Raw genomic sequence first — 14,650 nt, 5'->3', positions numbered from 1 at the left:
CTGACTGACTGACTGATCATCTGACTTCCTAACTGACACATTGTCCAACTGACTAACTCGCACAGTGGAGGTGTACAGTGACTGACTGACTAACTGGTTGACTGACTAATAAGCTGAACATCAGGTGTGGACAGCAGCACACACCCTACCTGAACCTCGGTGAAGTTCTTGCTGTAGAGGTTGCCGACGTACATGACAGACTCAAGCAGGTCATGTTGCTGCTTGAGCTTTGCTCCACCTCAGCGACCTTCTATTTGCACTCCAAGATCTCTGTCTCTTGTACTTCCATGTCAGCCACGTGTTGCTGCACCTGTGGACGGGAGGGAAGGAGGGAGGGAAGGAGGGAGACAAGAGCAAACTCAGTAGGGGGTCTTAGTTTGGGGCCTCATTAGAGACAGGGGGATGCTTACATAACCAAGGGGATGATAGCTGTCTTAGACACTGCCTGTCTGACGCTAACAAGCATCTGAAATTCATATTTCCTTTTCTCTGTTTCTCGTCTCTAGTCAAAGCCTGGCGCCTTGACAAAGCTGGAGGGGAAAATGCAGTGTACAATCGAGCAGAGACGACAACTGTGTTACACCAGTGTAAACTTTTCAGCTCTCATTGCCGCTGGATGGCCACTGGAGATGTGTGTTAAAGGCTCTGTTAACAGCCTAGGCCAATTTCAATTTCTATGAGATCGATACAGCTTTCACATATCCTGGCTTTTTTTTTCCACATCCCCTCTTTCCAGCGAATCCACCAAAGCAAGATAAGAAACATCAAATTACATTCCCAAATCCTTTCCAAATCAAATTAGATTTCTGGGTTGTATTATACTGCTCCTAGTGCATGGGTCTGCTAATCCAATCATGGAGTGCCAAGGCTCACTTCACCCCAGTCCAAGATAACATGCACAGAATCAAATAATTTTATTCAAGAGGGATTTATGAATGAAGCAATCACAGAACAGTCCCCTATTCTTGTCTATGCAACATTAGCCTGAGAGGGGACTGAATGCGAAACATTAATATTTTTCCTACAATGCAATCATTCATGACCAAGGTGTCCATTTAAAGCTAAGGCCACTTCTTTAAAAGTAAGTACCGCTTAGATTAATGTTTCTGCGCCCCCTGCCTGTATATAGTAAATCTTCTAGTCGGTGTGGCTTCACGCGTGCTGCCTCTATAGCCCGCCAAGGGACCTCAGATTCCTGGTTTCTTCAAACATGTAATGGTCTAATTTGAAAAGCATAATAGTAAAAATTAAGGTTCAGGACAGCTAAGCTTCCAGTGAGTTTGCTTCTTTGTAAGGTTGTAAGTTTGATTCGTGCATTCCTCCCCAGATGAACTGCGATATGAGGGAATGCATTTCTGTGATAAATTTAGGTGGTGGTGCTAGGGGGATCATAAAGAACAAAAAAATAATCAGAGGCAAAACGTTCATTTTGACAGTTATAACTCTGCCTTGTAAAGAAACATAGAGAGAACCCCATCTCTTCAGGTCGTCCATAATCTTCTTTTTCATGCCCAAAAAAATTTCCTGAACTATTTTGTTAAGACTGGGGTAAATCCTTAAACATTAATCTACGCTATGGGAGCATCATACCAATTCTATAGCTGTATGGAAAAAAGTGGAACTGATGATGGGCAAAACAGGTTTATTTTATCAAACGTCTCCATTATGGAATAACTATCACCTTCAATCAGGTGGGCAGCCTTTTACGTTTCCCCCATGGTTAAATAATAAAGGTGTTTCCATTTTCAGCGATATTTTTAACAACGCTGGACTCCGTTCATTCCAAGATATTAGGGAGGAATATGATTTACCGGGCACCTCTTACTTTCTTTACTTGAGACTGAGATCTGCAAAGAAGACATATGGGGTGCCCTGGAATAGGCCCTTGCCAGAGCACCCTGTGGAGGAGTGGACTGGTCCTGGGCGGGGTTCTCAAGGGACAGTGACGCATATATATAACTCTCTGCTTAATCGTTCTATTAAGACACTGGCAGTTGAAAGGGTATGGGACAGGGAACTCCACAGCGTCGGTCTGGAACCAGATTGGGAAACGGTATGGTCCAACTTAAGTAGTACCTCTAAAAATCTTGCGCATCAACTCATACACTTCAAGATGATTCACAGAGCGTATGCTACACCTATCAAATGTTTTAAGATTAAACTAGTTGCTAGTCCTAACTGTACTCACTGCCAGGCTCAGACGCCGAGCACAACAATGCATATGTTTTGGGAATGCTCACTGATCAGAGATTTTTGGACTCATGTTATCTCAACGCTGTCAGAGTTATTAGGATTTACAATATTGCCTAATCCCTGTCTCTGTCTGCTCAATGACGATTCGTCTTTGTCTCTCAATTTAAATTTTAAATCAGCGTAGGCTATTGCTGGCAGGCCTTACAGCAGCGAAAAAGACCATACTGACACTGTGGTTTAATCCCAATCTCCCTTTGATTCAATGCTGGATGGCGTCCTACCAGAGTATAGCATCTCTTGAGTGCACAACGGCACGACTCAATAGAGCCAAGCCTGCTACTGTGCAGGCATGGTCAGGCATAGCTGTATCCATAAGGGACTATCTTAAAAGAAGGGCTTTCCCCCCTCCCACACTCCCTCATACCCAGTAATATCGGACCTGGAGCAGGCCAGCTTTAGAAGTTAGTAGAAATGGATGGTTGTATACAATACATGGTTTTGTTTTACTGTTTGTTTTTCTTTTCTTTTCAGTCTACTGTTATTTGCTTTTTTCTTGGGAATGTCTGTCTCTTATTCTTATTTATTACTGCCACGGTTTCTTATTCTGTAAAAAAATCTTTTTTTTTTATTAACTATTATATACTATTATTCTGTTTTTCAAACATTATTGTTAGTGTGCCGCCCTGTTGTTGTTGCTGGTGGTGGTGTGTTTGTTGTGTCCTGTATTTTCAAAAATAAAAATTGTTGATCACAAAAAAAAAATTACTACCGCTGTATATACTGGGTGAGATGAAAAATCAATGTTATATATATATATATACAATATTTTCTATGACTCAGCTCAAGCGCACAGCCTGTCTTCAGCCAAACTGAATAATGGTTATTAGCGCATATTATTCTCATTCAAAGGAGATCAATCTTCTTTATTAAATAGTTATTATTATTTAGCTGCTTTGGCAGGACAAAAGGGTTGAATAGACATTTGCTATCCCTTCACAGGTGACTACCTCAAGCTATGAAGAAACAAGAATTAATGCTGCTGGAAGATAACCAATTAGAGGAGAACACAGGTTTAAAATGAATTATTGCACAGCTCAAGTAAAATTTTATTGTTTTAACTATGTTGACCGCCACAGCCACAGCTTTGCATTGATTTATCGAGCCCCGTTTTGTGCACGGGTGGCAGATTTTTAAACAAAAAGGAAATATTCATGAATGTTTAAGTGTTTCAGTGATTCAGGGAGCTTGTCAGAGGTAAAGACACATTCGCAAAACCATTACTGGGAGGCTGGTTCCAAAATCTTCTGCGGCACTTTATGACAGCATTCATTGTGGCAGCTTATGGTTGTGGAAGATGTTATTCACCACCCTCAGCAAGCCATTGCTTTAATGGCCAACATGGGAATTCTGTCAGTCAGTTTAAAAGTTCAAATTGAAATGTAGCATCGAAATTTTTACTTGAGACAAAAGTGACAGCTTAAAAACCAACCAGAAGTTTGCACTGTAATGCATAATGACACAGGCACAGGCAGCTGAATGTGAAGAAACAGCGACAGACAGTGAGCAAAATCAAAGTGAAAGTTTGGCAGGAAGCTGAATAGAACATCTACGTTTGATACCACACCTGGTGAACTTGTGTGAAAATTACAGCAATGAAATGAAATTCCTTACAAAGGAAATGGAGACGACGGGATATGTGCTGTATAAAGCCTCACTCTGAATTAAACTGTGTTAAAAATAGGGAAAGCATACTTTGAGCTTCTTCTTTTTTTTTAACTTGAAAGGTATACAGAATAGCACTAGCATAGCTTTTGAAACAGTAACTGGTGGTGTTTTCCTTACCTGTGGCTCTTGCTATTGTGCTACAGTAAAATGTAGCACGACACTGGAGAAAACTAGATAATAAGGTGCAGTAACACTAGTCCTAATATAGTCATTAATCAGTGTACTTTGACTACTGTACACTGCCAATTAGGGACTGCAGAACAGCACTGTGTCATGAGAGATTAATGTTCATGGCTTAGGGTAGTAATGCTGCCTGCTACTACAGTGCACTGCTATGGCACAGTACAAAGTCTTTCTTCGGGCTATTGCTTTGATGAGAGCCTTTTAGAAACTGCATGGCGCTCTTTTGAGTGGGTGATTGCGGAACACTGAGACGCATCACGCATGATGTCTTCCAATGGGGGGGGGGGGGTTACTTTACATGGATGCATAGTAGCTACTGTACTCTGCAATCTTTCTCTGTCATTACCACCTTCGATTGCTGGTACTCCTTCATCTAAATAGCATCATTGTCTGTTTGGAGAAGCTATGTATCTAGTTGACAGAAACATGTTGAAATTGTGAGACAAACGTGCCAAGCTGAGGATAACCGTCTGCATTGCAACCAATAATCTAGATAAAGTGCCATTGTACAGCTAGGAGTCATAGATGATAAATTGCCATATTTAAATCGTGTTGCCTCCTCCCTCATTCTTTCTGGCTCATCAAGAACATGTGTAAATGTTGTATGTTGAATGTTCTACATCTTACAATTTGTGGAGCACATCATTAGCCCATATGCTGGGGAGTGGCTATGAATTCCAATGTCATCTGTGTACACGGATAAGTGTGTGTGTGTGTGTGTGTGTGTGTGTGTTGAATAATAATAAACTGAAAATGTATAAATCCCATAAACCATTTCTAAGTCTTACTCCATAGGCCAAGGGCAATGGGCAGGATTCCCACCCTGGGAGTAATGAAATAAAATCCAAAATTCCATAAACACAGAAGTATAACTGCTAGAAATCCTCTAATCAAAAGTGTTTTTCAACAAGCTGAAAAACACATTCTGACAAACATTTAAATCCCTGTAAACTCACTGTAATCCCTGTAAACAACTCTTAAAATTCTGCAACAGCCATTCCACAACTCATAGGGATCTTGACCTGAACTTTGCTAATTTCTAGGGCTTTTCTCCACCTTAAACATGATATTTGTCTTGTACTACTTTGGAGCCAGATGGGTGGGTTCTACCACATAGGATAGCACACCAGAGTGCCAGAAAGTTTAGGCAATCACAGAGAAGAATTTGGAATAGAACCCTATATACTCTTGTGATTGATAACACAATGCTAACTGAACAGTCCTGATGCAATAAATCCCACCCATCTGGTACGACAGTCAGCTTAAAGCAAAGGCAATTAATTATTTGCAAGAACTATGTGACACGGGTCAACGCAGCTGTGATCACATTCGGATTATCAGCAAACATTATGTGTAGACACACAGGTACACCGATGCATGTATGCACATGCACACACACATACAAACACACAGACACACACACAAATACATACACAAACAAGCGTACATACATGCAAACTCTCACGTAAACAAGCATGGAGACACATGCGCATGCACACATACACACACCCACACACAAACACACACCAGGGATTAGCTAAATATGAGAGATTGGTGAGATTGGTGAGATCGTTTGGTGTGTGTTTGATGTTAATGTTAAAGCAGCTGTCTTGACACCTAAAGTTTCAAATGAAGCAAATAATCCACTGAACAAGAAACTTTGGGGCTCTAAAAACTCATACACATTAAATTGATGCAGAAGAAACCTCAAATATCACAGTAAGGCAAATTAGGCTTCATCAACCAGTGAGTTTGTTTGAATTATGACAGTCAGGAGTCAGAGGTTGATTGGATCTGTACTTTTCCCCAGGACTTCCTCTTTCTATCTCTCTCTTCCATGCCACAGCAGCTCACACGGGTCTGTGTCTCTTAGCATGCCAGAGTGTAGCGCAGTCTTGCCCAAGCCAATTAAATATGAATGGGCACTCATCTCCTTATACACAACAACAATACAATATTTAGCACATCATCATCAGCGTCAGGAGTACTCTCCTTTTCCTTGCATCTCACATTGAGAGCCTTGAAGAGCAATTAGGACCCTTTTTCAGGAAGAAGAGAGACGGCTGGGACTTTAAAGAGCTGTGTTTTAGAAGCAGCGATCCTCTAGATCAAAGAGCCTGCCTGTCGTAGCCTCTTACGATTCCTTTTTTGGGCTTTAGCTTGTATCTTGTCAATAAAAAGTAGGCTTTTGCCCCATACTTATAAGTGTGGCAGCTGTATACAGTATGTTCCTGCATATGTGAGATCAAATTAAATATACAGTAGTTACATACAGTGTACAGATGTAGCCGTTGTATAAGGTTATGCTTGCTGAACTACTGTTGCACTTTTGCTCTGTCTCCCAGAGGAATACATTGAAAAATTAAGTTGCATTGGACCTAGTTGGTTGAAAGACATTGGAATACTGTTTTACAATATACACATTTGCTTATACTGTATAACAATTAAGAAAGAATTGTCTGTAGTACTAATGAAGGATAGATACAGGATAAATACACAATGGGTCACTTCTACAATGGCAGTAAATGCTCCATGTCATTCCAGGATACAATCAAGATTTGTCAAGCCACGCAGCTGGATGAAATTAGATTTGACTCATGGTGCTGTGCGCGTAATAACATGCCAGATACGTCCTGTTGGAGTGTAACGGTTATATCATAGAGCTGCAGGGGGTGACCTTTACACTAAAACGAGGAGGCTTCATATGAGTTCGGACAGGAATAGATGAATGGAAGTGACAGGCTTATACTCACACCACTACCTGTCTCCGATAACCTACAGTGCAGCGCATACCTTATTCAATACGTCTCTCTCTCTCGGACCAGCTCGTCTATGGCTTTCTTGGCAGCCTCGGCTTGCTTTTGGGAAGTTCTGCAGGGGGACGAGAACAGTCCAATTTGTTTTGGATATTTTGATAACTACTATTTTTTTTCCATGAGGACAAGTGTGCCAATATGCCATTTTCAATGACTAAGTGGACGTGGAGTATGGAGTCTGAAGGAAATATTACACTGGTGAGAAGAAGCCTATTATTTTCATGTCTGAAGGAAAATGATGAGAGTATACATAACAGAAACACACAGGGAGAGAGAAGGTAGAGAGAAGTGTGCATGTGAAAGAGGGAAATCCCTTATAAAAGTAAAAGAGGAAAAAGGCAAGGGTGAGAGGCACAAAAATACAGTCATGAGAGAAAGGCAAAGCCAGGTAAAAACAGAGAGCTCTAAACAGAGACAGGCAGACAGATAAACATGGAGAGAAAGGTGAGAGAGAGAAAAAGCGAGGAACACAAACAGCGAGAGACCGAGTCTTAGAAAGCAACAGAGAGACCAGTGAACATTGCTAAGTGCATACAGTGTCAGAAAGCATGAGCATCTGGGTTGTCATAAGAAATGGGCATTTCGTGTACTCCCCTTGGTCGCCGTACGGAGAGTGAGACTGTTGACCTCCCTGTCAGCTCCTGGGCTCCCATCCATCACCCCGGGGACACTTATTAATGTGACAGCATGTTTTTAGCTCATCCATCACAACATCAGACGGCCCACCAACAGTACTCAGGTAAGGATAGACTCTAACCACTGAGACGATTGATTACTCAGACTGAGCCCCGCTCTCTCCTTAAAGGATAAGACCTGTTTTTTATTCATGTGATATTTACATGGGTCTTTGGCCTCTGAGTAGCCTGGGTAAAACTGAAATGCGTCTTTTGTTTTTTTCATAATAGCTGCACAACAAAGTGTTGTTATTTTAAGATGAAATAAAGCTGCAGTAGCTAACTTTTATGGATTAACGTTTATTTATGAGTAATAGGAATAAATCGCCACGTTTGGAGGCCAAAGATGAGCAGGATAATATTTCAAAATCTAAGAGCAGTAGCCCCCAGCGGTAGCCCCGATTCCTCTACTATTCTCATTTCAAAGTAAAAAGTGTTGAAACCCATCCGATCAATGTGAAGAAGTCTGAGGCAGAAGGCGTGACTCTGTCCTGTCAATCACTCATCCTGTCACTCACTAGGAGAGGTGGGAGGTGTGTCATTCCTTGTGTTGGTTTGAATTTCCGGAGATGTGATCTCTTTCCTCCGGAATGTACCTACAGCAGCTTTAAGGTGATTTGAACAAGGATTTCGAAGCATCTCTCCCATTCATTTAGCAATTAATGAATTTTTCCTGATGTCTATGTGGGGAACCAAACCACGCATTCCAGTTTCCCTTTGTTCTTGCTTCTAACTACTCTCAGGCTAAAGAATCCTCAGGTTAATCATGAACAAAAGCAGTTCATCCTTAATTAAGATGTTTAGCTATCATCATCTCAAGCCAGACTTTCTTTTTTTGCAGAAAAGTCCTTTCAACAGAAAATAGACTTCACACAACCCACCCTCTCCCCTCCCAGCTGAATTAATAGTGACGTCAGTGGCACAATATTTGAATTTGGGTTTTTCTGTTCCCTAGAGGGAGCTAAAAAAAAAGATGTCGGAGCAGGTTCTTGTTGTCAAGACAGGGGTAGTCGTGACAGGGACTGGGGACACAGAGGAGGTGACGGTTGTCATGTTTCACTCGAGGTGTGTACGTGTGTCTATGACGTGCGTCTCTCCCTTGCCTTTCTCCAGACCGGTGATCTGGGTTTTCAGCGTCTCCCTCTGCACCTCCACATCTACCTTCTGATCCTCCATCTGGGGGAACGTCTTCTGAATGGCTTCTCTCATCTTTGGTATCTTGGCAATATCCTGGCGTATCTGATTCACCTCCTTTTCTTTCATCTGACAGGGGCAAGGGTAAGGGTCAAGGGAAACTTTACAGAGGAGGAGAGTGAGGGGAGAGAAAAAGGGATTAAGAGAGAAGGAGGGTGGGTAACAGATTGTATTGTGTCGCCGACATTAGGGCTATCACCTTATTTTCTTTGTCTCTCTGATTGTAAGTTCATGGGAGACCTCTCCATTCTCAAGAGGATTTGCTGGAGGAAGACAAGTGTATCACAGTGGTTTAGGCAAAAATAATCTCCTTTTGCTGCTTTCTGCTTTCTGTGTTTCGCCACCCTCCCTCCCTTCTTCCCCCATCTCTATCTTCTCTATCTTTTCTCTCTTTTTCTCTCATTTCAGAAATGACTATGTCCACTTCACAGGAAATGACAACAATCCTGCGAGAGCATGAAGAGAGCTACTCATCTGAAATCAGGATGCATATCATGTGCCAGCACAACAAAAGTACGCTGTGTTGGGATGCTCCTCTGGTTCGCCAAAAGACACTGGGGATGCGTGATTACATGATTTTTTTCAATGGTTGATGCATCTGAATTAAATGTAAAGGTGAATAGCAATTTTTTCATGCTCAAGACTTGAGGTGATCCCCCTGTCTCCTGGTGGTGGAATACAAGTGTTCAACAGATGTGCCTGTTTCCTTGTTGTTCCATTACATTATCAACTGTGTCTAAGCAGTGCCCCCTTGTGGTTGCAGATGACAGAATCCATCTCCTATGACAAACCACCATTCTAAGCAAAACAAAAAAAAGTACCTTACCATGTACATACCTAAGAAGTCCTTACCATCTTTGTGATTTCTATAGTTTACATGAAACGATTTAAATTCTTTACTTCTTCTATCTCCATTCAGGATTCTTCAATGAATCCCATATACTGAATACGATGGCACTATTAGAAATGGACAAATTTAGCTGCATATGAATGTAAGATCTGTGGGGAGGGATTGAGTACAGCTAAGCTCCTACTAAGCATGAATCATACTCTAAAGAGCAAGAATTTTCATGCCTATCATACATGATATCACAGTGCAGGATGTGGATGCAGTAAAGACTCTGAACGTCAACCCAAAAGCTTTTCTTTGCGCCATACCGTTGCTGTGCATGCAGCGTTGCCTCAGGCTTGAGGAGGCTTTTCGATGGAGGTGAGTTGAGGAGGTTTTCCCAGAGAGGAGTAACATTAGAAGCCCTTCCACCTTTCAAAAAAGGTCAAATATCATTCAATTCCTGCCTTCCTGAGGGCCAGTGGAAAAGCAGCCTTAAAAAAAGCAACCCCGGACCCACAGGACTCTTCTTCCACATAGCAATGCTGCCCCCATCCAGTGGTCAACACTTGGGAGATTAGAGCTTTATGTGTCTTTCATCTGTGGAATGTGAATTTACCCTCAGCTATGTTACTCTCTCGACCTCTCTCTCTCGTATACATACACATTCATAAACATGCATGCACAGGCACACACAAACAAACATGGTTAACATACACATACATGCACATATACGCACGTAAGCACACAGAGTACATCAGACATCTGACAGAGCGGAGGTGTTTCTCTGCTGCTCAGGTGTGTATGTGTGTTGGCGGGACAGGATGTAGATTCAGGTCATTCGCGTTCCGCTGACTTTCCAAGGAGAGCCGTACATTGGCTGACAAGAGCAGCTCGTTCTCCTGCTGCAGCTTGATGTTCCTCACTTGCATCTGCTCCAGCTCCTTGGTTTCTCTCTGTCATTCAAGATTTGTCAAATCGAGGGGAGGCTTGAGGGTGGGGGCTGTGCAAACGACATGGGACGACATGAGATGCACAAGTCTAAATGAGTTCTAGTTCTTGACATCTAAACTTCCCACAGCAGAGCACGTACCGTTTGTTTGGTATTCGGGTGCAGGGCAGCGTGTAATAGAGGAAGGGAGTAAAATGAATTAGGTTTGTTCAACATTTTTTTAACAGCTAGCTCACCAGCAGCCATTTGCAAAATGTCACTAAACACTTCAAGCTACGGCAAACCACAAATGTAAAAAAAAAAATAAAAATAAAAAAACATCTAAAGCAGGCTAACTGATATTCATACCAGCCAAACCATGGAGGCAACAGCTGAGCATTTATCACCATCCAAGCGAGCAACATAGCCGATTGGCATGGTGGGTAAACTTGGCACTGCTGCACCACACCACAGCCATGTGAACAGACTGGAAGAAGCAATGGGTGGATGAGGACATAAGCAATGGGTGGATAGGCTGGTGGAAAGGGAGAGGAGTGTGTTTGTTTGTGTGTTTGTGTGAGTAAGTGTGTGTGTACTTCTAATCATGATTTTATTTGTAGAGGATAATTTCCTGTGGTTACAATTTGTGGTTACAATGGCGATGTGGTTAGCACTACCCACTCTGTACTGCATTGCTTTCCTTGATATCATTGAACGGTTGCCTGTTGAGACAGCGTAAAGGGGAACAGTGCCACTGAGAGTTGACCCATGACTTTCCATTGTTTGGCAAAGATCAGGCACCAGGTTTTCCTCCTGTGTAATGCCTGAGTGCTGCCACGTTAATCTGTACATGGTGCAGTGACAGTCTCTGTGTGTGCGTCTGTGTAAGTCTGTGGGTGTGTGTGTGTGTGTGTTTGTGTGTGTATGCCTGTCCCCTTGTCCCTCTCCATTGTTCACCTTCAGCTCCTTCAGCTGCTGCTCCAGTCTCTGCTACTCCTCTGCGGCCCGTTGGCCCTGCAGGGTCAGGGCTTTGATGTCGGCCGTCCTGGCCTCCATGTCGGAGTGCAGCTGCTTCTCCTCCTTCTCCAGCTTCTCCTTCCGCCGCATGTCCCGGGAGATCCTGCTGGAGCTGGGTTTGGAAACACCAAACAGCAAAAAAGTTGGCAATGTGCCCAGAGCTGGTGTAGCCGTTGGGCCTTCTCTTCTAGAGCTATATATGCCACTGATGGCCGATGGGACTAAATCCCACTGGGGCTTTATACCTTTCTCACTGCACTCTCCAAAGTATCCTTTATCTCTGCCAGCATTCAGCAGTTACTCATATACAAAGTAACATTTCCCTTATTGATTTCCACAGTTTGTTTAGCAAAAAGCCCAGTGGCTCTATCTTTTATCTCTATCTTTTATATCTTTTACAAGATGGTAAAAGCAAAGCAAAATATAGTTGCGTAAGTATGACCAGAAAATCACGTCTAATTTGCTGTAGCACAATCTAGCACACAGTTGTCAGAGCAGGGTTATGCCAGTCTTAATTAATCATAATTAGTCATAGTTAAAAGGCTCATCAAACGCTTTGCCTCCAGCTAAGAGCAGAGCCTTTGGTCATAGAAACCCCTTCAGTCTGTACCAATAATTTGGAGATTTCATACAGTTAAATTAATAGTCCATTTACCTTCTATGAAAACGTTCCATATATGTACCTTACAGATATTCTCCAAGGCACTCTCTCTCTGGGATGATATTCTCTAAGGCACTCTCTCTCTCTGGGACAATATTCTCCAAGGCACTGTCTGGGTCTCTATCTCCTGCTGGGTGGCACTTCTTTTTCAGAGTCTCCACCGGTGTCTCCTTAGTCTGTTCCTCATTCATCTTCAGTTGATCATCTAAACTAAAAAATACATCACAGTTGATCCCTTTACTCATCTACAGTAAGTGCATAGGAACAATTGGACATGTGATTACTGTAAATATGGGCTTGTTATTAGGCTTTAAGTGATGCAACTATGTGGTCTTGGCCCATGGACAAGCTGTCTCTATGTTCAACCAGTCTAGTTAGCTTTGTGATTTCTTCTTTCAAAGTTAGAATGGCCTTCTTATCGCTCACCTCCTTATTATGAGCTGCAGCAACCATTTTCCAAGCTTTTTCTAGCTCCTAAATTGTAGAGAGGGAGATTTTTTATACAGCTTTCTGATGACAGAGTGAATGAAAACTAAGGAGGAGGCCATACTGAAAAATGTTGATCAAACATCGCCGAACTGCACCTAAAGACCATCACTCTGTACCAAACACCACTTATGCCATACATTAGATATGCCGCACCATAGTGTAGCCTCACATGTTCTAGCAATATACCTTCCTCAGAGAGGTGATTGTTGTCTTATCTTCCTGGGACAGCTTCAGTGCAGTAGCAGCTTTTCATGGAGTTGGACACAGTCTTTGAATTTAGCTTCCAGCATTTGGACATTAGCCACTTCTCACTCATGTGGGATTTCTTCAGTGCATGGGTGAGCTGCTGTGAACCACATGAACTTGTCCGTGCTCTTGTTCCCAACCAGCTCATTGAGGATCACCTGAAATTCTCCAAGGCCTCACAAGTGTCCTCTCCCTCTTTCCGCCCTGGTTCCTGGGAATTGAGAATTGGAGTCACAAACTGTCACTGAAAATGTGCCAAGGCTGGGAGTGTGAGAAGCATAAGCTAAATCATAGGCTACCAGACTGTTTCCATACTGATGGAGAGTGATTTTCTATTAAAATGTCTGAAATTATCTACACCTGAAATTAGTGTGCTGTAGGGTTATAGGTGGTGCCTGCTGAAAAGACAAGCTATGCAGTCAAAAGATATATGATAGGCTACACCTGCATACCTGCAAGGTCACTAATGGAATAATGTTAGCAGTAAATGTTTTTGCTCCTTGCTTGACTCTGCAGGCTAATGTTAGCTAATGTTAGCTAACTACCACAGCAGAAGAGGGAGTAATTTAGCAAATCAAACAAGCAGTGCAGTTTCCATGTGGTCTAGTCAGAGATCAAATTTGCCCAAAAATATCAGCAACAACGTTAGTCTTTGAGCCAAGTAAATGTATGTTTAAGTTCGTTAGACGTTATGTCATTGACTGTGCCAGATTTTTACCAGCGTTAACATTACCATAAACCTTAGTTGCCAGCATTAACGTCAACTAACGCTAGTTTACCAAAATTGTGTTCGCTTTTAGCAAAACTTTCAAAAACACTTGGTAAGATGACTTACGCCCATTATGGTTATCATTCAGTTTCTACACTTTACCTCTCGCCATAAAGTAACGTTGTTTTTTAGCAAGGTAAAGCTGAAAGTGAGCCCATATATCCCCGTGCAAAAGAAAGTCGTACTTGCTGGTTACTAAGCGACGACTGCTCTCGCGGGAGGCGGTGCCGCAGGTCTGATGTGATGGAATCCGCTGCCTGACATTGTAATCTAACCTGGTAACATTAGTTCTCAACGTGGGGTCCACGGACCTCGAGGGTCCTTGACAGGGTCTCAGGGGATCCGCAGCAAAATGAAGAGTCATTTCATTTCACCGTTATTTCATTCCCTTGAACCATGAGAATGTAGCCTACAACTATGACTACTCTGATCAGCTGCACACGTAGGGGGTCCGTGGTCGAATGTGAGTCAAAGTGGGGCTTCTTGGGGAACCGTTATGATAAATAGCACGACTGTGCATAAACTCCATCTAGTGAAGTTTGATTAAATGGTCGACACACATGAAGGAAATGCCATTGGAAAGTAAGTCCTAATCTAGGTTGCTTTGGTTGTTTTTGTTGTTTTACACTAGATGGCAGCTCTACACAGTTCATGGACCCACGATAAAGCGCTCATTATGCATTTGTTTTTGCATATGATTGTATTATCAGTTTAGTCAGACTGAAGGTAGTCCAGGCTGAGCAAAACCTCACTTTATTAGGTTTTAGATAGCTACAGGCCTGTGTCTATTTAATATTTTTCTATTAGGCTATTAAATCTATTAGGTAATTTACTATGTTATGTAGGCTATATTTCATTAAACCCGGCTTTGAAAGGGAGTATGATACAAACTGGAATTTGATTTAAAATGCAGCATATCTAGA

At 42.3% G+C, this 14,650-nt stretch overlaps 1 protein-coding gene across 1 annotated transcript in view; it reads right to left on the bottom strand.

The window, feature by feature from the left end:
* LOC139928509 (cilia- and flagella-associated protein 58) overlaps positions 1 to 12,414 on the bottom strand; it is a 55,898-nt gene extending 43,484 nt beyond the window's left edge. The window contains 5 exon segments of the mRNA XM_078290013.1: positions 150 to 232; positions 8,665 to 8,854; positions 10,436 to 10,572; positions 11,493 to 11,674; positions 12,251 to 12,414. Of these exon segments, the coding sequence (XP_078146139.1) occupies positions 150 to 232; positions 8,665 to 8,854; positions 10,436 to 10,572; positions 11,493 to 11,674; positions 12,251 to 12,414 (756 nt within the window).
* Positions 12,415 to 14,650: the final 2,236 nt, after the last annotated feature.

Source organism: Centroberyx gerrardi, chromosome 3, assembly GCF_048128805.1.
Source record: "Centroberyx gerrardi isolate f3 chromosome 3, fCenGer3.hap1.cur.20231027, whole genome shotgun sequence".
NCBI lineage: Eukaryota > Metazoa > Chordata > Actinopteri > Beryciformes > Berycidae > Centroberyx > Centroberyx gerrardi.
This window is presented reverse-complemented; position numbering and strand designations above follow the sequence as displayed.